Here is a 25,010-nt window from a genome sequence, read left to right on the forward strand (position 1 = left end):
ACACACACACACACACACACACACACACACACACACACACACACACACACACACACACACACACACACACACTCTCTCTCATCTATAGTATGTGGCCAAAAAAATCGACTTCTCTGTATCCTGTATGTTTTACACTCACGGTTCTTCAGTCCAGCTCATTGCTTGAATAAATCAATATACATTAGCCACGTATGATAAATTTCACTATTTCAAATACAATAAATTGTTTTTATTAAAAAATTCTTTTTCACCAAATAATTAGTGATTAGAATCAGATGAAGAGGTTACATTTGTAAGTTACATGCATGCACGTTGCAGGTTTAAAGTAAGACTTTACATGCCTTTGATAAATAGACTTTATTAATCTTTCACTGGGTAAATTCAATAATTACAGCAGCACAAGGCCGAGGAAGAAAAAGTCCATCAGAAATTTATTAGAAATCAATAAAAATTGTAAAATTAAAAAAATAAATAAAGACGGGGTACAACAAAAGTGCAAAGATGAATGAAATACAAAGGTAACTTGTACTATATGCACGCGGTACAATATGCACGATAATATTTATTCGTGCATATTTTTATGTACCTAAACTGCAGCAGAATGATACACGTGTGTATTTGTGGTTGTATGTTGGACTTTTTCCATGCAGGAGTCCAGCTGCTGTGACGTCTTCACTTTGGTATTAAGCTTCTAGCTTTGGATGAGAGCCTGGAATGCTAAGCTATCAGCTAACGTTAGCTTGCTGGATAGCTTCAGCGCTGATACCTGCTGGTCTGTGCTAACGGACTGATAAACAGTGCTGCAGTTTAACACTGAGCACAGACCCGACTGTCAGTACAGTTTGCCATACAGGAAGTGTCAGATTATTGTGTAGAAAAATGCTCAAAGAGGTCGCAGTAAGTTATGTCCCTGCACAGTTATTATTACAGCAAACGAAAGCTACAGAGACGCTAAACATATTTTGACCTCATCAGAACATGTTGGTCATGTTAGCTGGTTAAAATCTGTCAGGGTTGACTTGCTTTCAGAGTCTCAAGTGGCCATTAGTGGAACTGCAGCAGTTTTCTGTTTGTCTACATTCTTTAGTCATTGATGTTATTAATGACATTTTAATTTTATCACTTACTAAAAATAAGAATGTAACAAGTACATTACTGGATTAGAGTTCACTTTCATTGGACGTCTGATGTTTGTCTGCTATTTTATTGCAACTTGTTACATTTACCTTTGATCTCACCCGTTTCTACAAAAGCTACAATAATATACTTTACCAAGACCTCCTACCAAAACGTGTTACTTATGTCATTAACAGGTCATGTTATTATATTTATGATGAAAATGACAGTCTCTACTAACAGCTGTCCAATTATTTCAGAACAATAAATTACACTCAAAAACATGTTTAAGCCCAAAATGTTGACTTTAAGAAACTGAAAAACATTTGTGTAAACAAAGTAAAATGGAAATTTATCCAATCCAACTAGATGTAAACTGAATGTATATCAATCAAGCATAGTTACCTTAAAGATGAATTATTTGACTGAATCGACCTTTGATTTTCTATATTTCAGTGACCTTTTACTCAAAACGATTGCTTCATGTTTATGAGGGCTTATGCGTTTTTTTTTTTTTTTTTTGAGAGTATTCCAGCTGGTCGTGCTGGCTGAAGGTCATCATGCTGCTGGAAATCTGCTGCTGCGTGTTAGATAGAAATGCTGTACGTTATAAATACATTATAGAACTACTGACCCGCGACATCAAGAGCTTTGAAATGAGTCTTTTCAGTTTAGACAGCAGTCTGTGCAACAGCCCCACCTCTGAGTGGTATCAAAATACACCAGGTATGTTGAGTGGTTTGTATAAGTGAGCCACACATAAACTGAGAGGTTAAACATTGAGTCTGTGAACGCAGCTTTTCTCCTACGAAACGCTGAAGACGTCCAGATGAATCAACGTTCGGGGATTTCCTCGCCTGGTTGATCGAACATGCGTCAGGATTATAAACCAGTTCCAACATTTGCAAAACTGTAGCAACAGTTTCAAAGCTTCTCCCGCGTTTCAGACGTGTGACGCCGTCCGTTCACATCGTCCTCGTCTTTGAAATCGGTTTCAAGGTTTTCAGGACTTTTGCTGATCACGTCACTCAGAGGCCAAAACTCTGGAGCTGCTGGCACGTGCGCAGCAGCTCTGTTTCGTACACGCATGGACGTGCACGTTAGGGTTAGCCCGGCGCTCATGTTTTTACACTAAAAACATGAGCGCCGGAGGGCAGGTCCTGAAATAGGAACAGCCTGCTGCCGGTCTGGGGCAGCAGGCTGATGAAGCAGCAGATAGAAAACCTTTAAACTGAACCCGGCACAGAGAGGGACGACAAAGGCATTCTGCCATCGTCACGCAGAGGAGAGTCAGTCCAGTCTGTGCCAGCAAACCTCTCCTCTGTACTGCTGCCTGTTCGCCACAGGAACTCCTGCTCTGTTCATCCATCTTTCGCTCCTCCTACACTCCTGTTTGACTCCCTGTACATCGAGTCGCTCGCTTGTTTTTCTTCTTTAACGCAGCCATAATGTTCTGTGCAGGGCGGCTGTGATTCATGAAAATTCTTAATCCCTGCACTACTTTCCCTTAAATGACAATTTCAGTTGTCCTTTTTCACCCATCTCTCTCTTATGACCACATGTGACCCCTCCTCTCTTGGTATCATGTTTATTTAAGCAAATAGCGTAGCCGCCACCCATCAGACAGGTGAGCAGGTAAAAATGCTTTCGTATCATCTTTCCTCAACGATTTGAAACCTGGTCGGCCGCAGGAGATTTTAGATTATTAATGAGGCTCCTCAGCACATTGTCTTCCCCTGAGTGAGCGAGTGAATGAAAGTCCTGGTGTAACAGTGCACCGACAAATACGGCCGAGGCAGCGTGGTATCGGTGTTTATAATCGTGCATTCATTACTGCTAATGTGGCTGTAATGGCAGCGTAATCAGAGTCCTAATTGAGAGTCATTATCGGGATGCTGGTGCTGTGTTCTCCTCACAATGGTTTATATCACTGTCACTGCTGCTTATTAAGCACAGGGTTGTAATAATCACATTGTGGGGAAAATGACTTCATCTTCACATTAAAAACGGTGCATCCTATTGGTGCAAATTTGAATGTCATGATTTTAGGCATATAGAGACAAGGGGCAATGTTCTAACCAGGTGGCTTTCTTTGGTGTTTCTTTCAGGTGTGGGAGTGGTTGCTCAGCTTAATCCGGACAATCTCACGACGCTTGGTCCGCTTCGTATCGGCCGAGGAGTGGAACGAGCCCATAAAAAGATTCTGCCAATCTGCATCTGGATGAAGACACTCTTCATCTGTGACCGACAGCCTAACGCATCAGATAAACATTTTCTACCTCTCGCTGCTTCTCTGCTTGTCAAGAAGGGCGTTTTTCTGAAGCGATCACCCCAGAAGGAGGCGCCGGAAAGGAGTGGCTTCAGCGTTTGACAGCTCTGACCCACTTATCACGCTCCAGCCGGTCGAAGGGAAAACTTAGCATTTAGCAGACAGCTTCAGGAAAGGTTATGCATTGTTTTATATTCAGGGCCACTGAGCAGCTGACCTCCCAATCTGATTAGCTCCATACCAACAGCCACACATGTGCCCACACAGACGCGCACACGCTGGGCTGCCGGCCTCTGCAGGCGCTTTAATAGTGCGCCGCTCGTGTCTGCGTTTCACTTTAGCGTCACAACACGGAGACGCACGCTGAAACAGCTGAACCCAACTTGGTGTTAGAAGTCCATCAGCGCTCTTAACTCCCTTAGAGCACGCTGACCTTGACCGCCATCAGTGACGTTTGCGTTAGCGGGAGGCGGTGTCACGTCCTGTCTGCTCTGTGAGACGGAGTGAGAATGAGAGCTGGCGTGGCTCCGATAAATACACTAAAAACATGAGCGCCGGAGGGCAGGCGCTGAAATAGGAACGGCTGAGCGTCATTAGACTTTTTAGGCAAATGTGTTACACAAAAAATAGTCCTTATTAATTGAAAAGTGTGTGTGTGTTTGACACACTGTCAGAACACATGAGAGTCAAAGCTGTCTGGGTCATGTCACTTTGACTGGCCTACATTTGATCCAATAAAGTGGCGACCATGGGACTGCGCTCATCATAGACAAACGCTCTGCGGTCCTCTCGCTCGGTAACTATTCTTCTAAAAATAAATAAACAGGGTCTGCAATATTGAAAAACTTTCAACATTTCCTAAATGAACGCCTTCCCTTCCTTCTCCGCACCTCCACCCAACACACCAACCATCCAGTCAGTGTGTAAGCCCTGTCTTCGGGCCCCGTGGAGGATGAACGATGTGCCCACGCTTGACTACGAGTTGCTGCTGTCCCCAGCCAGCTCCTCCCTCACCGGCAACCATGGCGGCGGCAGCAGCAGCCCTCCTCTGGCCTTGGTCGGGGTGGACACGGAGCAGCGTACCGCTTTGGCCTTTGTAGGCCTCCTCATGCTCTTCTTGGTCTTCCTGCTGGTCAGATGCTTCAGGATCCTTCTGGACCCCTACAGCCGCATGCCTGCATCATCCTGGACTGACCACAAGGAGGGGCTAGAGAGGGGTCAGTTTGATTATGCACTGGTGTAGGGGGGCACGGCGCAGGGGAGCGTGCCATTGCACACAGACACTGTTTTAAAGCACGGACTGGTTTAGAGGGACAGAACATTGTGACTGCACTGCTTAAGAAGGACGTCAACTATTGCAGGAAGTTTGTACTGAGTCACTGTCATCGTGTACTGGTGTAAATACGCGGCTGCAGGACCACAGGTAACCATAACGACTGTGGTTCGACATGAGGCTCGACGCACAGCTGCCTTAACCAGACCTACTGTAACAGGGGAACCATGCTACCCAGGCCACAGCATCACTTTAGGGCTAGCTGGACAGGATTTGGGAAATATTCACTCACAACTAACCTCAAAGCTAGATTTATTTATTTTATTTTTTTTATTTTTTAAACCCACTCCACTTGCATAAACACTAGGGGTGCAACGATACACAAAATTCACGGTTCGGTTCGATACTTTGGTGTCACGGTTCAATATTTTTTCGATACAAAAAAATGTTCGTGCCTTTTTAATTTGTCATTTATTAAAATTATAAATATATATTTTAACTCAAAAGTACAGTTTTTAAATTTAATGTTGAAACAAAGTAATAAAATAATAAATCTATCTGATTGAGGAATCACTCATCTTTGGAAAAGAGAGTTTATTACAGAGAAATGGCTCTTTCAAAATAAAAGCTCTACTATACGCTTCTTCTGGGCTATATTCTCAGCAGCATATTAAACATATCAGGTCCCCATAAGGAGAATCCTGTGCTAACGGCCGTCTAAATGACTCGGGTAAAGTTTGTAGCATGCTGCTTGTTGTTTTTGTCTTTGCACTAGGGTGCTGTCGGAGTAAATGTGCAGTCATATTCGTTGTGTTCCCACTAGTGCTGTCAGGTTAATCTGAAAATGACGTTAACGCCACAACACGTAAATCTCCGTTAACGAGCTACCGTGGATCGCCCCGTGCGTGGGGCTGGACGGCCAACACGTTAACGAGCTAACTGCGCTAACGCACTAGTTCCCACCCATGTAATTGAGCATTGCGTGACACATCCAACATACTGTTTTACTTTAGTCCATGACGCGCTTACCTTCAGGCTCATACGTCACATGAAAACCAAAATAGTTCCAAACGCCAGATCTGAATGAGGGTGGGGGAGGTTCAATTTGCCATGTTGCAAGGAGAGCTTAGCTTCTGTCTCGCTAGCTTGCGCTGCGCTCAGTGGATCTGCGCTCGACAGTGCAGCCTAGGCGGAGTAGTCGAACGCAGATTCACTGAGCGCGCAACACAGACAGCATCGTCAGAAGGAAAGTTGATTAAAATTAAACATTTTGTATTGTTCGATACATATGCGTACCGAACCGAAAGCCCTGTATCGAACGGTTCAATATTGATACGAGTATCGTTGCACCCCTAATAAACACAGCCAGAGCTTAGCTGAAGGAGTTTACATTTAAGCAGATGCCCCTTTAATGAACCGAAGCCCGTCACGAAGCGTGTGACCTTTCAGTGCTTGGCGAGGAGCACAAACACTCACCTTTATCGTGCTTATTCTGACTGCTTACACCGAACAGTTCCAGATGCTTTTAAGGCCCAAGCAGGTCGTTTGTGGCACTATAAAAATCTTGTCTGTGTATATTTTGTCTGTGTCTGTAACTGAGAAGCCATACTGAAACTATATAATCCCGTATTACTGCGAGTAGAGTTTGTGTTAGCCGGTCGTGTCCTTTGCTGTAGTCAGCCTGCTGAGCGTGTTGATGAGGCAAACGGCAACCTTTAGGCGAAACAAAGCTTTATTTTTCTATTCTCGACTCAGGTTTTGGAGTCTCCTTTTTGCTCTCCTTTTCTCTCTTCCTCTTACTGTGTCAACCTTTAGACTCTAGAACTTTGAGCTAGTCCTGCAGCCCAGTCTTAGGAGGAAAACACTTTGCTTTTTTGAGTTTTGTAATTCAATATTTTTCTGACTATACGCTTTGTTTTTGATACGCTGGAGTGAAACAGTGAAAAACTATGATTTTCTTCTTCAAGTACTCTTATATAACTTCCACTGATGCTGGACTGTGTGTGTAGTCCATGTTGTTCATGTTTGAAATGAAATAAAAGGACTGCTAGTTAAAGTCTCCTCGTGTCACTTTTGCTGTGGGCATTTACAGACTCGGCTCCTTTTAAATCTTCTGTTTACGAGGAGCAGCCAATCAGAGGAAAGTTGTCTTAAAGGAAACGAGGCCTTAAAAGGAGACGAGATAAGCAGCTGTTTCGTGCACCGAGGCCCACTGGACCTTTTTAAAAATGTATTAATTTGAAGTGCAGATAATAAATCTAGTGTTTTTCTTGCCCCAGCTAATGATCTCTGCATGTTCTCACTACATCATGACCCTCTTCTGTGGCCTTCCTCTTTGTCCAGTATTTGCGCTGTCCCTCTGGACATGTCCGAACCCTCTCAGCTTCTCTAACCTTGTCTCCAAACCCCACACGCTCATCTCTAGCCGGTCCACCCTGCCTCCACTCTCGCCTTCACCTCTCTCGTGCAGTGTCGGATAGCTGACCTCCAGGTATTTGAACTCCTGCTTCCATCTTCATTGTTACACACATGCTTTCATTCCTCTTCTCCCCAGAGCACACCCCCACCTCTCCAGGCTGTCCTCCACCTGATCTCGCTACAGATCAGTCCACGGAGACTCCTCCCTGACTTCATCTGTCAGCCTGTCCGTCGCCATCATAAACACCACGGGGGTCAGAGCAGGTCACTGATGTTAGTTCAGCCACCTGTCACACCTCATGCCTCAGTTCCTCTTTTAGCACTCTATCGTATGCGTTCTCCACAAAGACACAGCACCAAGAATACACAACTTAAAAATATAACCCACAATACTTTATTGCCATTTATGTCAGTGGACAAAGGTTTACAAAATAACAGGAAGGACTCTAAGTTTTACAGACTGCCCTTTGGTGTCATAAATCTTTGGTTTTCAGAGATGATGGCACAGGACGTCCCGCGATGGCTGCTTTATTGCGTGATCCTCATCTTGTAGATGCTGTGTGACTGGATGATTGTCATATCAGCTTTCAGTTAAACTCTGGGATCAACAGGTGTGACAATTGCTGCTTTCGTTAAGCACAGGATACCTCGACGACGATGACGATATTCAAGTCTGACGCTGAAGCTGAGATACAGTAAGCACAGGCAACACGGTGCCCTTTCAAAAACATAGTGGCAAGTTTAAAAAAACATCAAAATACAAAATGAGAATAAAGATACAAAGTATACAAAGGTTCCCAGGTTAGAACGTGGTTACGTGTTAGAAACGTCGTCTTCGATGAAATGCCTCAAGTGTTCAAAGAGAAGGGTTAGCATTTAGCACCACAGGTCCGAGCACGGTGGCATGTCGGCCTCGATCGTTGTACACACAGTGTAAGCTTCCCTACTTGTGATAAAAGAGCTCCTGATCGTCTCAAAGACTGATCTGACTGCAGCAGCCTTAACGCGTCAGTCAGTGGTGACCAAGCGCATGCTCGCCTTTGGTCAATCTGAGTATTTGGTCTGGCAGCTGTGACATTTAAAAAAAAAAAAAAAATCTACATTTCACTTAAAAATATACAATTAAATCTTCAAGAAGCAAGTTTAATAATAATAATATTGGTTTATCAGCACTGAGACAAAAGACGGAGACAACCGCAATAAAACCTGGTAAAAACAACAGACTGCGCCTCTTCTACAGCGTTTGGTATCATGTAGCACCTTTTTCCCCTCAGGAGGAAAAAAATCATGACAAAGGATGTTTGACCTGAAGCATATTCTTGTTTTTGTGAGGTTTTGCGTTCTAATGTGCAAGCCCTTACTCTGTAAAGCACTGCTGTTAGTTACAGCTTAGCATGTCGTGTACCTTTGAGGCTGCTACTGCATTCACGTGTACGTCCCTTCAGCTGTTTTCACACGTGAATTCTGGGAAGCGTCGGGAGGACGGGGTTGGTACGACGTCCCACACGGCAGGAGATGGTACTGGCTTCTGGAGATGCTCAGTTTGCTTTGGACGGTGCCGTCTGTGTAGAGCGTGCAAGAAGGCGAGAGCGACGCCCGTTTGGTGAATTCAACAGATGCTCTCGAGTTCAAGTGAAATGGACGTCTGTGTCCTCAGGGCTGCAGTGCACGTAAATACGGCTCAGTCCTCAGACTCACGGTGAAGCCAAACAAGGCAGATAAAGTCAGCTTAATGTCATTAAATGTGTGACTGCAGTAAAGAAGCTGCAGGAAGACTGTTGGTTACATGAAGGCTCACAGGTCCTGAATCGGTGAAGTCAAAATCACTGAAAGCTTAGATCAGGTCAGATCAGGTATTTATCTTCTTTAAAGTCTCCGAGCTACTCGCTGCTGCATTCCCTGCTCACGGTGGATGCTGAGGGACATTAGCACCCTCTGTTGTTTGAAAGTTAGCATCACAGCATGGTGTTGAGAAGTACTGAGGTAACCGAACGTGACAACACACACGCACAAACACGCAGGACCAACGTCAGGCACACGAGAGGAGAGCTTGCTGTTTTCTAAAAAGACTCGTTGGATATCAAACGGAGAGCGAACGTTGCAGTCCTTTCTGAACAGCACAAATACAATAAATGACTTCCTAGGATACGCGAGGGGCCCAAGATCACAGAGAAGGGAGCTTGTTCTTAGACCAGAGTGGCACGCTTATCTTCAGCCTTATTTTTCTCGACGCTACTAAACACAATGACGTCTGTAGATGCTGCCTGTGATTGAAATACTCGTCTAAACGCAGTTCTCAGCACTTCACTTCTAATTAAAGCTTTGTTTGTGTCTCATCTACAAAAGTGCTTCATGGACTCGTGAGCCTCCTGCCTGCTTTTGTTTGGGTGGAGGTGGCCGTGGTCCAAGCACAAAGACACCTCTCTGCGTCTCCTCCGCTGGGTCTCCGGGTGGAGAACGAGCGCTGGGGCGGGTAGGAGTGGAGGGGAAAACAAAAGCACAAAAAACACAAAACGAGAACACAGAATAAATTGAACATTAACAAGGTGGTGGTAGAGCTGACTCAGTCTTTCGTAGCCCTCGATTTCCCCGTCGGTGAGGGGGTCCTGTAGGGGACTCTGTGTAGGAGTTACTGGATAAAAGGTTAAAAGGCTTTAGAGATCAGTCCAGAGCAGGATGGCACTCTGAGCTCAGTGCAGGTGGACGTGGAGCTTGATGCGCAGGGCGTCACCTATCTCCCCTTGTAGGTAGTCAATGTCATGCTGCTTTTCTAGTTGGTGCAGTTTTCGGGGCCCAAACAGCCGAAGGCTGGCAATCTCCAGCCGGTAAGATCCAGGTGGAGGCGGCTTCTTGCCGAGTCGGAGCACGCTCTTTCCGTCGCGGCGTTCCAGCAGGTGGAAATGTTCGTCGGCGTTGCCGTGGGTTATGACGTAACGGACGTGGTGCTCCAGGGGCTGCAGGGCGGGCAGAAGCTCGAGCAGAGGCTCCTTGTTGAGCAAGGAGGCCAGAGAGATGTTAACGGGGATGGAGGCCTGCGTGTCCACACTGGCCATGCTGACTGCTGCTTCCTGCAGGGGAGCGAGGATGCAGAGGATGGCTGTCAGTTCTCATAATCTAAGAAAGTTCAACCTGAAACCAGAAGGAGCAACAAATATACCTGACTGAGCTCATTCTCATCAGCATCGCGCTTGTGTCGTCCATTCTTTCCTCCTCCGTTGATCTTACATTCGTAGCAGGCCTCGGGAGACAGGCTGTCTTCATCCTCACCCTCGACGTACTGGCCTGGGAAGCCTGAGCCGGTTATGCAGTGACTGGGTGGAGACAAGCACATCAGCAAAGTTCAGCGTGTGCGCAGAGAAAATTCGTTTCACGATCAGCATCGGGAAAAATGTTTAGGTGAAATGTGAGCCCCTCACCCCTGCCCTGCTCTGTAGAAACCTCCAGGACAGCCACACAGGTAGCCTCCATCAGTGTTGGAGCAGCCATAGATGCAGGGGTTTGTGGACGTGGTGCACTCGTTCACATCTTGGCAGCCACCGGCACCCTGATCAAAGTCAAAGCCAGAGGGACACACGCACTTGTAGCTGCCCAGCGTGTTGTAGCAGGAGGCCGAGCCGCAAACCGACGCTCCCTGACACTCGTTCTCATCTGCAGTGAAAGAAGAGAGGAAGTTCTTAACTTCTTATGCACTCGCTGACCACCTGTGTTAACCAGCTGAACTGCTAGTTAACACAGATATCACTAGAGACCCTAAGAAGAGCTGCCTCCGTGGAGTGAAATCTACGAAAAACGGACTGAAACTTATCGTAAATGCCGTGTTTATCAGGAGCTGCAATAAGCTGCCGAGCCACAAGCTTTTCTAGAAGCTTAGCGATTAACGGTACCTTAGAGATTGGTCTGTAGCTGCTCCGAACACAGGGGTCAAGCTGAGGTTGTTTTAAACGTGAGAGAACAGCAGTGCTTTTAAAATAAACCGGAACTATACCAGACGCCAGTGAAGAGTTGATTAAAGTGAGCACACATGGGCCAATAGACTGGAAGACATTTTTGAATAATGATGCAGGTACAGTGTCAGATGGCCCCGCCCCTCCCTGAGCCCGGTTCAGTCGGAGGTTTCTTCCTGTTAAAAGGGAGTTTTTCCTTCCCGCTGTCGCCAAGTGCTGGTTCAAAGGGGGTCATGTGATTGTTGGGGTGTCTGTGTTATTGTAGGGTCGACCTTACAGTATGAAGCACCTTGAGGCGACTGTTGTGATTTGGCGCTGTATAAATAAAGCTGAATTGAATATTTTGATTATGACAACACTTATTACAAAATAAATAAAGATACTTCGAAGCACACAGAGCTCTCAAACATCCGGATATTTCTGTATTATCTAAATCATTTTTTGCTCCAGCTTGTCTTATTATTATAAATATGAATCTATAGTTTCATTAAAAACTAAAATCACTAGCTCCTCTATCTGGTCTCTGCTTACTGCCCTGAACAAGACGCTGACAGACTCTGGGTCAGGCTACTCACCCACACACTGGTTCCACTGGTAGTGCTGGACGTAGCCCTGAGGACAGCCACAGCGGTAGCCTCCCAGCATGTTCTGGCAGCCGTGCTGACAGCGGTGGTTGCTGCTACATTCATCCACATCTGAAAAACATGAAAACTTCTCACTTAGTGACACGAATCAGTGCAAGAACAATTCTGGATCCCGCTGCAGCCTGATCATCTCAGCAGAAACACTCGTTGATCTCTGGCTGTAAAGGACACCTTACCTTCACACTCAAAGCCCGTCGTGTCCAAGGAGAACCCTTTGGAGCATTCACAGTTGAAGCTACCAGGCGTGTTGATACACGAGGCCCGGGAACCACACACGCTGCTCTGAGCGGTGCACTCGTTGTTGTCTGGAAACATTGAAAAAGTGTTTCTGCACCCGTGAAGTGTAAAAACACGCACGTCTCATATTTAACCGGTTTCAGGTTGATCTGGTTTCCTTTTTCTTTTGCACTCACCAATGCAGGCAGTCTGGTGCTGAGAGAAGCCAGCGGGGCACTTACAGGTGAAGCCCCCAACGGTGTTAACACAGAGGAACTGGCAGTTGTGCTGCTTGGTCGCGCACTCGTCCAGATCTTCAGAGAGGAAAAAATCACAGTGGTTGGAAAAGCTTTTTCCATAGTTTAAGAATCTGTTTGTTTGAAAGCAGGAAACATTTGGAGGCCCAGTGAAACATTACAGCTGTGCTAAACCAGATGAAAATGTAATCGTATAATCATCTGTGTTTATTGTAAATGATGCAGTGCTGTCATTGCTCACCAGGGGGGTACAGACGCCTCAAAGCCATGAAACGAATACTTATAATATGTTTGTTACGTTGAATTCTAACCTTCGACTTTAGTTCAATAAACAGAACTTAGCGACGACAGCAGCTACAAACAGGACCAACAGAAACAGCTTGTGATTCGGACACAGCTACAGAGAGATGCAGTGGGTACCTTTGCAGGTCTTCCCATCAGGCTGCAGGCTGTATCCTCTGGGGCAGGAGCACAGGTAGCTGCCTTCTGTGTTCTTACACAGGAAGTTGCAGGGCTTCGGGGACAGGGCGCACTCGTCCATATCTGACAAAGTAAGACCACAGTGAGAACACAGACATTCTTTATCATGTTCAGGGAAAGCAGAGCGCAGACGTACCGACGCAGGAGGTTGCTGTGAAGTCGGCTTTGTATCCCACGTTGCAGTGACAGCGGAAGGATCCGATGGTGTTGATGCACTGACCGTTACGACACAGATCCGGCATCACCTGGCACTCGTTGATGTCTGGAAGAGATGAGCGGTTACAGAAGACGGACAGCCACGCCGAGAAACACAACATCAGCCTCGTGCTCTGCTGTGTCAGCGCGCTTTGTGTCCCAACATTAATTCTTCCAGTCTTACAGGTTAGAATTGTAGATCATAATAAATAAATATTATTAATGCAGAAAAACAGAAGTAAAATCTTTTCTCATCACTGAGCGTCTCACCTCTGCCATCAGTGGTGTAGCCAGGACCGAGTGGGCACATCTTCTTGTACTGTATGGTGCCAGGCAGCGGGCAAAGCTCGCACTGCGACCCCCAGCCCCGACCTGCGTTGCAGCAGCACTCAGACTTGGTCACGCTGTTCCTGTTGGTTGACGACTGCTGGCACATGGTCTGCAGCACCTCTGTGAAACAGAAGCCCTTTCTGTTGTCTGCAGGGAAAGAAGCAGCACTTTAGTTACCGTTCACCCCAGCGCTGCGTGCTCAGCGGGCTCTTATGCTGCAGCGGTCTCACCGATACACTCGGTCCCAGTGGAGCTCGGCTCAAAGCCGTCGTTGCACTCGCAGCGGTAGCTTCCCACTATGTTGACACAGCGGCCGTTCTTGCAGATGCCGGGCTTGGTGCGGCACTCGTTCAGGTCTGCAGGGGTACAGAGACGAGTGAAGAGCACAATGCTGCATGTGCGAGAACTCCATCTCCCCCCGTGTTGGTCACTGTCACTCACCCATACATCCCTCTCCGTCCGGTCGGCGCTGCATGCCAGGCGGGCAGATGCACATGAAGGTGCCGATGAGGTTCTTGCAGGTCATGCCTTTGGAGTCGCAGTCGTCCAGTCCCTCCGAGCACTCGTCCTGGTCTGCTCAGAGGAATGAGAGAGGGGTCATCCAAGGTTAAAGCTGAAGCACTAAAAAACCTGTTACACTGTTTAGAAAACACACGATTGTGTTCGTCACACATGAACACGGAGACGCAGGAAGGTGAGCTGTCTGCAAAGTAAAAGCAGCACTTTTAATAAGGAATCTGCGGTGGCGGGCTCACCTCTGCACATGCGCTGGTCGTCTCGCAGCACGTAGCCAGCGGGACACATGCACTCGTAGGAGCCAAACGTGTTCATGCAGCGGAAGGCGCAGAGCAGGGGGTTCTGGGAGCACTCGTTGATGTCTGCAGTGAAGGAGACAGTTGGTTGGAGCCGTTATTTTATTAACTGCCCTCTGATGAGTCAGTTTGACTCGTGCTGCTGAGTGACTGACCTTCACAGGTCATCATGGGTCCTGGTTCAAAGCCCTCCTCGCACGAACACTCGAATCCTCCCACCACATTGGTGCAGGTTCCATTTCCACAGGGGTTTCCTATCGAGCACTCGTCGGTGTCTGCAGAGGCCAGAGAGCAGACAGATGAATTCAAACGGAGCAAAAATTGATGCTGCACCGTGGATTTTCAAAGCATTCATTAGCAGGTTAAACCCCAGAATAAATCAAGGCCGGAAAACGACCTGGACACGGCGTTGATTTTGTGAATTAATGTGAAATAAATGCAAACTCTGCACGTCTCACCGATGCAGTTAACGCCAGTGTAATCCAGGTTGTATCCAAAGGGGCATTCGCAGCGGAAAGAGCCGTCTGTGTTGATGCAGATGCCGTTCTGGCAGATGCCCGGGTTATCCAGACACTCGTTCAAATCTACAGAGAAGGACAGAGCGTTAACCCATCGAAGCCTCTCGCCACTCTTCTTCAAATGAAAGCGTTTCGCTCGGTGTTGCAGCGCTCACCTTCGCGAGCGTCGCCCAGTCCAGGCAGGGCTCCGTGGCCGTAGGGACACAGAGTGTTGAAGGCAGCTGGAGACACATCATAAAAGACGGTTTTAATATTTGAAGCATGCTACTGCGTGTGTTCGAACAGCTTAATAATGACTCTGTTGCACAAACCGTCGGTTTCTCGTGGGCACAGCTCGCAGGGCAGTCCCCAGCCCTCTCCGGGCATCTTGCTGCAACAGCACTTGGCCTTGGTGGTGTTGAAGGCTTTGGGGACCGAGCACTTGCCTGCCTCGAATTTGGTGAAACAGAAGCTCTCTCTGGTATCTGGCAAAGCAGAAATAAAGAGTCAGCTTTGTTTTCAAAGATCTCCTCCAAGTTTATCAACGCGCCTCGACTGTACTCGACAGCTTCTCTCACCGTAGCAGCGTCGTTTGTTGTCAGAGAGCACGAAGCCCGGCTGGCACGAGCACTGGAAGCTGCCCGGGGTGTTGGTGCAGGTCCCGAACTGGCAGAGGCTGAGATCCACACACTCATCGATATCTTGGAGGTGAGCATAAAAGAGCGTGTGCATGAGCAGACGGCCTGACTGTCTTTGACTCCCTGATGTTTACGCGCACTCTTTGCGTGTCTTACCTATGCACTGGTCATTTTGCACCTCGTAGCCAGGAGGACAGATGCATCTGAAGGATCCGTCCAGGTTCTGACAGGTTCCCGGAGAGCAGGTGCCAGGCAGACTCACACACTCATTGATATCTGTGAAAACCGGACACAGGTGTGTGTCAAACACGCTGCCAGGGACTTTCACCACAGCTTTTCCAAACATACAGTAGCAGTATTAGTATTTCAGATGTTATTTTACAACAATGACCAGAGTCAAAATGATTAGCCTGATGCTAACAGGCCTTTTAGCTGGATAACAGCTCACTCGTCTGCTGAGCGATCAGAGCCCGCTCTTCTTCGGAGAATCTCTCGGGCTCTTCCTCATTTGATGGTCCTCAGACGTGGACCTTGGTCTTCAGTTCATCCCACAGACTTTCAGTTACGTCACACCTTTGTTCAGACCACTCGTTATTCTTCACTTTGGTCATCTGGAAGTAGTTCTTCACCAGGATGCTTTGGACCCTCGTCTGGTTGTAAGACAAAACCTGACCACTGAGGCTTCCCTGCAGCACAGCACTCCCATCCCAACTCAAACATCGTCTCTGTGGTTGAGGAACGTTTGTCTCAACGGACCGAAGGACCTAATCTTTCCTCAGGTTGTCCTCAGCACACTTCAGCCCATCGTGTCGCTTCAGCAAAGTCGACTTTTCTTGGTGGTAGTTATTGTCTCGTAGTTGCTGTGGGGTCTTTAGACACGTCTCTCACTAGTTTCCTTTCCAGAGTCTTTAAAATCTTTTGCTTCCTTATCTTCCAGCCTCGTTCTGGCTCTCTTTGGATGTCTTGACGATACTTTTCTTGACACTTGGAAACCCTGTGAGAACTTTTTAGATCCTGCTTTGTGAGCATCAACAAGTCTAAACTGATTTCTTACAGCATGATGCTTTCTCCAGTGACAGCTCGGCACTTTTGTCCTGATCGTACCTCGACCTGGTTTCCTACTCTTGAGGATTTGGCCGATGACTCACCAACACAGTTCTTCCCATCAGGCGTGTTCTCATAACCTTCGTGGCACAGACACTGGAAGGAGCCCAGTCCGTTGATGCACTGTCCATTCCTGCACACTTGGCCCTGGAGAGCGCTGCACTCGTCTATATCTGTGAGGTAAACGGTGCAAAGATTAGGATTCGTCTGAATTTCTTCCGATTTTGGAAAGAATAAACCTATTTTCTCCTCCTAACATGCAGACTCTGTGACAAAGCTGCCTTCAGGAAAAAGTTCAAAGATGTTTAATACAGTTTGACAAATTTCCCCATGAAACCAAAGAACAGTAAGAACACAGGGCGAACATCTAAATCTTACTTCACGTCAGTCCAAATGTCACGGCGCAGCAAAGGGCAGCTTGTTTTTATTGAATTGTCAGGGCGCAGCTTTTAATAATATGACAACTACAGCTTTGTCAAGAAGCCGTTGACCTTTCACACAAAGCCCAAACTGCCGTTGACCTTTGTGGAGGAGAACAGCAGTGATTCGTACCCATGCAGTCGTTGTTGTGAGTGAGCTCAAAGCCGGGGAAGCAGAGACAGTTGTAGGATCCCACGGTGTTTTTACAGGTACCGTTACCGCACGGCTGCCGTTCACACTCGTCGATGTCTGAAACACACAGAACAACATCAACGTAAAGTGCATTTATATTACGGTGAACCACTCTGTTGATGAACTTAGACCCAGTAGCTTGTTGACGCTGCACGTTAAGCCCAAATGTACACAACTGTATGTTTATTGTAAGTCCTGTCCTGATTTAATCTTCCCTCTGACACTGGGCTTCTGTACAACACTGATGAAAAACACTAAAAGTAGCAACTGACAGTCTAAATGAAATGTTTTTGCACAATAGTTGTTGTTTCCTCCTCTTTAGTTCTTCTCTATTTCCACACTCTGTGTGGTTGGAGCAGATAAAGTGTGCGCTCTGTGGTGTGCTCACCCATGCACATGGTTTGGTCAGCAGTGGCCTTAAAGCCGTTGTGGCAGATGCAGCGGTAACTGCCCTGCGTGTCGATACACTCGCCGTGGCTGCACACGTTGGGGATCTCCTGGCACTCGTTACGGTCTGTGGAGACGGGACAACAGAAAATCAGCTAAACGTAGCACACCGATAAAAAGCTTAGTTATGATCATCATGGACAGATTCCCAAAGTCTAAACTGACATCTTTAACCTCCTAAGACCCGAACTCTTCCACAGCAGCATTTTAAATGTCTCTTTGATATTTGGGCCGATTGGCGCCTGATGAATGTAAAAACAAAGAATTACCAGATTTTTTTTTTTACCTTATTTTTGTTTTTAAGAAAAATCTGAGCCACACATGAGGAGATTCATTTACAATTCTGATAGAACAGTGGCAGCATAATGTCCTCGTAAGTGGATATCAGGCCCTTGTAGAGCAAAATGGAGTATTTTGGTCTAAATAACCCAAAATGTGACGTCCACATATGTGGACGCAGGTCCTGGGAGGTTAAATACATTTCTTTACATGTAGAGAAGCTGAATGAACCTAAACCCATTTCGTGTCTCCCTGCACTCCTTACACGATGGCTCTGTGAGCCTGTCACACAGTGTGGACTCACCCAAACAGGCCCCGCTGGGAGACAGCTTGAAGCCTTGCGAGCACTCGCAGCGGTAGCTGCCGGGAATGTTGATGCAGTTGGCGTTGCGCTGGCACAGGTTGTCCCCGCTGTTACACTCATCGATATCTACGCCAGAGGAAGGAGGAGAGAAACAGTGGGCATCAATCACAGGCTCTGTAACTGTCTGGTCAGAGCACGGCGTCAGCTCGCGGACAGCAGGAAACACAACAGCGCCATTTTGGCTCTGATACAGTACAGACAGCTGCTGACTGGCTGACTGATGGCTCTGGCAGGTACTTCCGCTTAGAGCCACTGTGCTTTTTTACAGGGAGACACCTCTTGTTGGTAAAGGCAGCAATGACTATATTGGTAGAAGTGACTGTAAAAGCAACTATCAGAGTATTAATTCGCGTGTGCACAGAGTCTTCCCCTGTCGCACTGAGGATGGTGTGAGGACATTTCAGACCAAATGTCACTGAAAGCCTGAGTGCTACCTTCACAGATCAGTAGTATGTTGTTGTAGCTGAAGCCCATCGGACATTCACATCGGAAGCTCCCAATCTGGTTGATGCACACTCCATGGGCGCAGATGCCAGGAATCTCCCTGCACTCGTCAATATCTGCAGAAAATCACCACCGTGGTCTATTTACGAGGCACAGCAGTGAACATGCACGATAGCAGGTGGGGCTCTTGATGTCGTAATACTTACCAATTGGTTTGCCAGTATGGATGTCAATAATGAAGCCAGGAGCCTGGTTACCACACAGCAGCTGGTATTCAGCTGGAGAAAAAGAAATCCAGTGAGAATCAGCGATGGGAAACAGGCTGTAGCTCGTGTTTCGAGGACTTTGTTGGAACTCACTGGTGGCAGGAGTTGGACAGGCTTCACACGGCTTGTTCCAAGCTTTCCCCACGTTGTAGGCACAGCAGCACATCTTCTTGGTCATGTTGAAGGACAGCTCGTTCTCACACGTGTCGTTGAAGTTGCGGTAGCACACGCTCTTTCTCATGTCTGCCATACGAGAAGGAAAGTAGTCATCAGGAAAGGTTTGACACTGTTGGACATGTCATTAAATAAGCAACAGCGAGGACGAATCTGCTCCACCCACCCATGCAGTTGTTTCCTCCATTGACCTGCATGTACTCAGGCGGACACACACAAGTGTAGTTGCCCAGAGTGTTGTAGCAGGTGCCGGGCCCGCAGATCCCAGTGTGAGTCGTGCACTCATCGATATCTGCAAATAAAGCATGAGCAGCGTGTCAAAGACCTGCTGCTGGGCGATGGTTATCAGCTCTGGACATCTGAGTCACGCTTACTTCAGACTGGATGTGACATTTGATTATCGTTACAATTTTACTTTCTTACTTTTTCTCCATAATTTAATCCACAAATAATATCAGCTACTAGCAACAGCATTAGCTAATAAAATGTTCTATTTCATGGACTTTTCTACAAAATGTGTCTGATTTTCTCACCACTACTTGTAACATTAATAACAAATTATGTATTAATTACATATTTCATGTAATGGGGGTAAAAGTGAAAACAATGTAACCAGAGGTGCAGAGTAGCCAAACAGTGACAGCAGCACTACCTCAACATAGTTTTACTCAAGTAAAAGTACAAAGTAGCCTCCAAGACATTACTCTAGTAAGAGTAAAAAAGTATTTAGTAAAAAAGGCTACTTGAGTACTGAGTAACTGATCATCTGATTTAATGTTTAGTGCAAATGTTGGTATTTTAAAGACTGAAAAGAATAAATCTAAGCAGCAGAAAGACGTTTCCAAATCATTATTAAACTAATATTTAGAGAAGGTAATATAGATGTAATTATATAAATACATGTTCGAACAGAGTGATGGTATAACTTCATCTCCAACAGGCGGAGCAGACGGAGTAACACTAACAAACTGCAGGTTTGTGTCTCCTGCATTTTTGGTTCAAACGTGTTTATTATTCACTCGAGTAAGAGTCGCGATACTTCATCATAATATTACTCGAGTAAAATTAAAAAGTGTAATGTAGTAAAACTACTCCTAAAGTAATTTTTCCTAAAAGTTACTCAGTAAATGTAACTGAGTAAATGTAATTAGTTACTACCGGCCTCTGTAATTAACATATATTGTACAGGCACAGTGGTGAGACTCATTTTAAGGACGTGAAAAGAAACCGAAACAACACTGACGAGTGGCTGTGTACAGGATTACTGGGTAATTACTGTGTGTGTGTGTGTGTGTGTGTGTGTGTGTGTGTGCGCGCGCGCACTTAGGCAGCAAATGAATACAAAATAAACACATTAAAAACATCTTGACTTTACTGTTTATCTGATGAACAAGAAAGGACGTGACTCAATAAATAAAAACGATGCAGCCGTACAACTGAAAGAACTCTAATAAGAGGAGGACGGTTGTCAGACATCCTCAGCAGGCGACGAAGAAGAAGGACAGGAGGGACGGGACACGCTCCATCATCACATGACCCGGGCTGCATGTTTACCTCATATGTTTATATCACACGTGATTAATACTAATATTTAAAAATAACTGCTAAGGTTTCTCCTCACACCTGTTCACTTATTTCAATTCTTCAACTGCAGTTTCTCATTGGTTTGTTTTCAGAGTAGCTGAGTTTATCTGTGCATGTTTCCTTGGTTACAGCAGACGTACACCCTGGTGTAGCTCTGACAGGAAGTGTCTATAACGAGGGGCAGGATTTTCAGTGTAACTGTGATTTCAGCTCTCACCTTCGCAGATGCGAGTCTCTTCATTGAGGTAGTACCCTGGTGGACACTCGCACTGGAAACTGCCAAATGTGTTGACACAGTTTCCACCCTGGCAGAGGCCTGGAAGCTCCTGGCACTCGTCAATATCTGGAAAAGAATTCGCTTTGTTACATCCATCAGTGACACCAACGTGTTGTCTTTAAACACAGGACAGAAAACAACGTTTTACCCTCCAGGATGACCGTGATGGGGTTGGGTCTGAACCCTTCTCCTCCCGGACACAGAGTCTTATAGTCGGCTGCAGACGAGACAGAGACACATGCAGGTTTGCATTTGGAAATAAACACTGTAAATAAATGAAGCGAGTGGGTCTGTGCATACTGGAGTTGAGCAGGGGGCACAGTTCACAGGGGTTTCCCCAGGCGACCCCCTCTGAGCAACAGCAGGAAGCTCGGGTCACACCCACTCCGATCTCTGCGCTGCAGGAGATTCCTCCATCGCCGCGGGCGAGGACATCCAGGAAGCAGTTCCCAACACGGGTGTCTGAAAAAGACACCGAACGGCAGCGAGTCCAAGAATGAAACGAGCAACATTTTGGGCGGCGCACAGATATGTTAAACACATTAAACTTCATTATGCTGTGTGACCCATCCCGGCACAGAACAAACTGCATTTCTCAGTGTGACTCACCCACGCAGCCCACTCCTGTGGGGTTTAGCTCAAAGTCAGGTGGACAGTTGCACAGGTAGCTTCCTGGTGTGTTCACGCAGAGTCCATTGATGCAGTTAACAGGGTCCGCACACTCGTTGATGTCTGCGTTGACATGCAATCAGAAAACTTGTTCATATAAATGGAAAAAGCAGATGAAAGAAACCATTAATGAGCTGAGACAGAAGCACAAACCAGTGCAGTTTCCTCCACTGCGGTCCAGTTCGTAGCCATCGTCACACACGCAGCGGAACATCCCTGGAAGGTTCTGGCACGTTCCAAACACGCAGATGTTCTGGAAGTTACACTCATCGATGTCTGTGGGGAGGACACAAGTTTGGGTTTTTGTCTTTTGGACACCACCTGTTTGGAAGGAAAACGAGTAAAGTGAGCAGCACCTTGGCAGGCCTTGCTATCTTCTGTAGGAGTGAAGCCCATCTCACACTCGCAGCGATAGCCTCCCGGGGCGTTCAGACACTGGCCGTTCTCACACAGGTTCACATTGTCTGCACACTCGTCCATGTCTGCGAGAGATATGTTAAAAACTTACTGTGCGCTGGACACGCAGTCGCTGGCTTTAATCGGGACAGCTCCGACAGTCTTACCGGAGCATGAAAAGCCATCTCCGTTGAAGCCCTCTTTGCAGGTGCACCTGTAGGATCCCGGCGTGTTGACGCAGTCTGCGTTGGGATTGCAGTTGTGGTCCTCTGCAGCACATTCGTCTTCATCTGCAGGAGACAGAAGTGGAAAGCTTCACGTCAGCATATTCTGGATTTAACGAGGTAATTGTATTCCTTCTAGGGGTGGGAAAAATCGATACTGTGTAGCATCGTATATTTTGTTTGCTAATAATGTATCGATGCAGCGACAGCAGAAATCGATATTTTGTTACAAAAAGGTTTTTATGCTCTGACTTCAGAGCACGTTGATCCTTTTTCTGAGCAACAATCCTGACGCTGTCCAAATGTGTTTAACTGTTTTTTGGCAGCAATAAACACGACAGTTTACTTATTTTAATTTAAGACATGTTTTATTTTAATTAAGTTTAAAACTTTTTTATTTAATGTAAAATTATATTTTGTTTTAATTTACTTTCAAATTCTTCAGTTGCTGAAGGGGCTGCATAGTTTTCACATTGCATAGTTCAGAATAGCTGTAATTGTACCAGATGGTTTCAGTTCAGTTGGACTAGACTGTAATACAAACCAGATGGTTTCAGTTCAGTTGGACTAGACTGTAATACAAACCGTTCAGTTTGTCAACAATAAAACTGAGATGAGAGAAAGACTGAGTGCGAGACTTTGATATTAGATAAAATGAATATTGATAAAGTTTACCTTTATGGACAGAATCTGAATATCGCAAAATATTTTTTTAAAAATTGCAATAATATCGTATCGTGGTTAAGTATTGTGATAATATCGTATCGTGGGATGTTTGGTGATTCCCACCTCTAATTCCTTCTATGCTCTTTCGAACCTGATGCCTCCACATAAACTACACAGTAATACCCACTCACCCACGCATTTGATGCCATCTCCCACCCAGCCGTCTCGGCAGCGGCATTTGAAGCTTCCGGGAAGGTTGACGCAGGCGGCGTGCATGTCACAGTTATGGGATCCAATTTCACACTCGTCAACATCTGGAAATATTCAGAGTTCAGTTAAGCAAAGAACAGGCAGTTTGTTTTCTAGCCCGGTACGAAGAAGAAGCAGGCAGCATTAATAATGTTGGTTTACTCGGGTGAAATTCTCCTTTATTTAAAAAAGGACAACTCTGACCAGGTCTTCACTTTGAATGAATAATTTCTGAACTCTGGATCGGGAACTCTTGTATGCATGAACGAGCTGACTCAGAGAGTCCCGACAGAAGCTCAGGCCGCTCAGCTCGGCCTCTGATGTACCTGTGCAGCCCGTCGATCCCTTTTTGACAAAGTATCCCATCTGACAGTGGCAGATGAAGGAGCCTTTGGTGTTCTCACAGTCACCATGGAGACAGATGTTTGGGTTCAGATCGCACTCGTTCACATCTGAGATGGAGAGATGAAGATTATACATGAATGTTCTCACCGTGGAGATTAGAGTGACACAAAATGAGAGTGACAGTGGAAGTCCCACAGATGCTGTGCAGCCACAGAAAGCTCATCTATATTTATAAACACGTCAGAGACTGAATGAATAAATGAAGGCGGCAGACGAAAAAGACACAAAATCACAAAAGAGGGAAACGGATTTACAGATCAAGACGCCAGCGTTGGCTTCACACTCAAATTATAGGCCTACCGATACAGGTCCTCATATCCATGGAGGCCATGAACCCATCGAAACACAAGCAGCGATAGTCTCCAGGGATGTTGCTGCACTGGCCTCCGTCGCAGATGTCTGGAGTCTCCTCACACTCATCGATATCTGACAGCACAGGCAGACCGTTCAGTCTCCACACGCAGCGACGCAGTAACATTTCTCCTTCATGCTGTCTCTTTACCTGCACAGGTCCTGAGGTCAGGCATAAGTGCATATCCCTCGCTGCAGCTGCACTCGTAGCTGCCCTCTGAGTTGGTGCAGTGGGTCTCGCAGCCTCCGTTCATGATGGTGCACTCATCGATATCTGCAATGAGAGGTCGCAGCTATGAATGAAAACACGCATCGTCTGTGTTATTCGGGCGTTTGGGTTTCTAGGTGATTAAAGTTCATGTTCTGTCATAGTTTTATTTTATGTTTTCAGTTCTGTTATCTTCTGATGTGGGGCTTTGGTTCCTCCAGTTCTAGTTCTCTTCGTTCCCTTTAGCATTCCCATTCTCTTCCTGCAGTCTCATCTTTGTGGAAGTCCTCCTGTTCAGTCGTGTCTCTCTTCCTGTTTTATTTTGGTAAGTGTGTCGTGAGCTGAGTGTCGCTTCCTGTCTTGTTTGTTGTCTGCAGCTGTGTTCCCACCTGTTGTCTCCCTTTGCGCCCCCACTCATGTTTCTGTCCTGCATGATAATCATTAAAGCTTGTCTCGGTTATTTCTCTGCTGCATCCGCGCCGCAGATGACTGGACCCAAATGGCTGCACAGCCTTAAACAGTCTGGTTCTTTTGTGAACTTTTCTACTCTAGCTGAAGACTCGCAGCACTTCATACAACTTCTTCTTCTCTGGTGTACAGACTGGAGGATCAGCCGGGGAACGACCTCCAACCTCCTGATCAGTAGATGACCTGCTCCGCCTCCTGAGCTCCCATCATCTTTGCTGTTGCTGCTGCCTCGCTCTCACACGCCCTCTAGTATGACTTTAGCTCTACTCACCAACGCAGCCCTGTCGGTCCGGTGTGGCCTGGTAACCGGTGTCACAGGAGCACTGGTAAGTTCCCATCATGTTGACGCACTGGCCATTCTTGCACAAGTTGTCGCTCAGCTGGCACTCATTCACATCTGAACCAACAACAAGGTGCAGAGACTTTAAAATGATACGAAACTGTTTTTGGTTAATTATTAAAGACGTCTTAGGAGGATGAATGAATGCACGGCACTGGCAGCGTGACGCATGCCGCACCTTCGCAGGCCGATCCATCTGTGCTGAGTGCGTGTCCAGGGGGACATTCACACTCGTAGCTCCCTTCTGTGTTCAGGCAGGTTCCTCCTTGACAAAGCAGTGGGTTTCTCTCACACTCATCGACGTCTGCGAGGCAAAAGACAGCAGGACACAGAGGAAGTCAAAGGGAAAAGCTAAATATCATATTCAGTGTGGCGTCTCAAAACTCTCTGAGCG

The 25,010-nt window shown here is 46.5% G+C and overlaps 2 protein-coding genes across 3 annotated transcripts in view; one reads left to right on the forward strand and one right to left on the reverse strand.

The window, feature by feature from the left end:
• ctxn1 (cortexin 1) overlaps positions 1-5,015 on the forward strand; it is a 15,082-nt gene extending 10,067 nt beyond the window's left edge. The window contains exon 2 of the mRNA XM_005746792.1: positions 3,225-5,015. Within this exon, the coding sequence (XP_005746849.1) occupies positions 4,248-4,628 (381 nt within the window). The 5' untranslated portion in view covers positions 3,225-4,247 and the 3' untranslated portion in view covers positions 4,629-5,015. The remainder of the gene's footprint in view (positions 1-3,224) is intronic.
• Positions 5,016-7,456: 2,441 nt separating this feature from the next.
• The window catches only part of fbn2b (fibrillin 2b), a 66,109-nt gene continuing 48,555 nt past the window's right edge, over positions 7,457-25,010 (reverse strand). For both annotated transcript variants that reach the window (XM_005746793.1, XM_013914282.1), the window contains exons 27-65: positions 24,795-24,920; positions 24,548-24,673; positions 23,752-23,874; positions 23,550-23,675; positions 23,171-23,296; positions 22,787-22,909; positions 21,873-21,995; positions 21,666-21,791; positions 21,463-21,585; positions 21,250-21,372; positions 20,941-21,102; positions 20,789-20,857; positions 20,581-20,706; positions 18,946-19,071; positions 18,699-18,848; positions 18,546-18,617; positions 18,330-18,455; positions 17,836-17,961; positions 17,194-17,319; positions 16,746-16,862; positions 16,238-16,366; positions 15,246-15,365; positions 15,030-15,152; positions 14,784-14,936; positions 14,628-14,693; positions 14,413-14,538; positions 14,110-14,229; positions 13,898-14,020; positions 13,584-13,715; positions 13,373-13,498; positions 13,083-13,289; positions 12,754-12,879; positions 12,558-12,680; positions 12,078-12,194; positions 11,841-11,969; positions 11,596-11,715; positions 10,493-10,724; positions 10,234-10,387; positions 7,457-10,144 (exon numbers count right to left, since the gene is read on the reverse strand). In XM_005746793.1, coding sequence (XP_005746850.1) covers positions 9,767-10,144; positions 10,234-10,387; positions 10,493-10,724; positions 11,596-11,715; positions 11,841-11,969; positions 12,078-12,194; positions 12,558-12,680; positions 12,754-12,879; positions 13,083-13,289; positions 13,373-13,498; positions 13,584-13,715; positions 13,898-14,020; positions 14,110-14,229; positions 14,413-14,538; positions 14,628-14,693; positions 14,784-14,936; positions 15,030-15,152; positions 15,246-15,365; positions 16,238-16,366; positions 16,746-16,862; positions 17,194-17,319; positions 17,836-17,961; positions 18,330-18,455; positions 18,546-18,617; positions 18,699-18,848; positions 18,946-19,071; positions 20,581-20,706; positions 20,789-20,857; positions 20,941-21,102; positions 21,250-21,372; positions 21,463-21,585; positions 21,666-21,791; positions 21,873-21,995; positions 22,787-22,909; positions 23,171-23,296; positions 23,550-23,675; positions 23,752-23,874; positions 24,548-24,673; positions 24,795-24,920 — 5,249 coding nt within the window. In that variant the 3' untranslated portion in view covers positions 7,457-9,766. The remainder of the gene's footprint in view (positions 10,145-10,233; positions 10,388-10,492; positions 10,725-11,595; positions 11,716-11,840; positions 11,970-12,077; positions 12,195-12,557; positions 12,681-12,753; positions 12,880-13,082; positions 13,290-13,372; positions 13,499-13,583; positions 13,716-13,897; positions 14,021-14,109; positions 14,230-14,412; positions 14,539-14,627; positions 14,694-14,783; positions 14,937-15,029; positions 15,153-15,245; positions 15,366-16,237; positions 16,367-16,745; positions 16,863-17,193; positions 17,320-17,835; positions 17,962-18,329; positions 18,456-18,545; positions 18,618-18,698; positions 18,849-18,945; positions 19,072-20,580; positions 20,707-20,788; positions 20,858-20,940; positions 21,103-21,249; positions 21,373-21,462; positions 21,586-21,665; positions 21,792-21,872; positions 21,996-22,786; positions 22,910-23,170; positions 23,297-23,549; positions 23,676-23,751; positions 23,875-24,547; positions 24,674-24,794; positions 24,921-25,010) is intronic.

The sequence above is a fragment of the Pundamilia nyererei genome, unplaced genomic scaffold, assembly GCF_000239375.1.
Source record: "Pundamilia nyererei isolate P.nyererei 1_Seehausen unplaced genomic scaffold, PunNye1.0 scaffold00183, whole genome shotgun sequence".
In the NCBI taxonomy this organism is placed as follows: Eukaryota; Metazoa; Chordata; class Actinopteri; order Cichliformes; family Cichlidae; genus Pundamilia; species Pundamilia nyererei.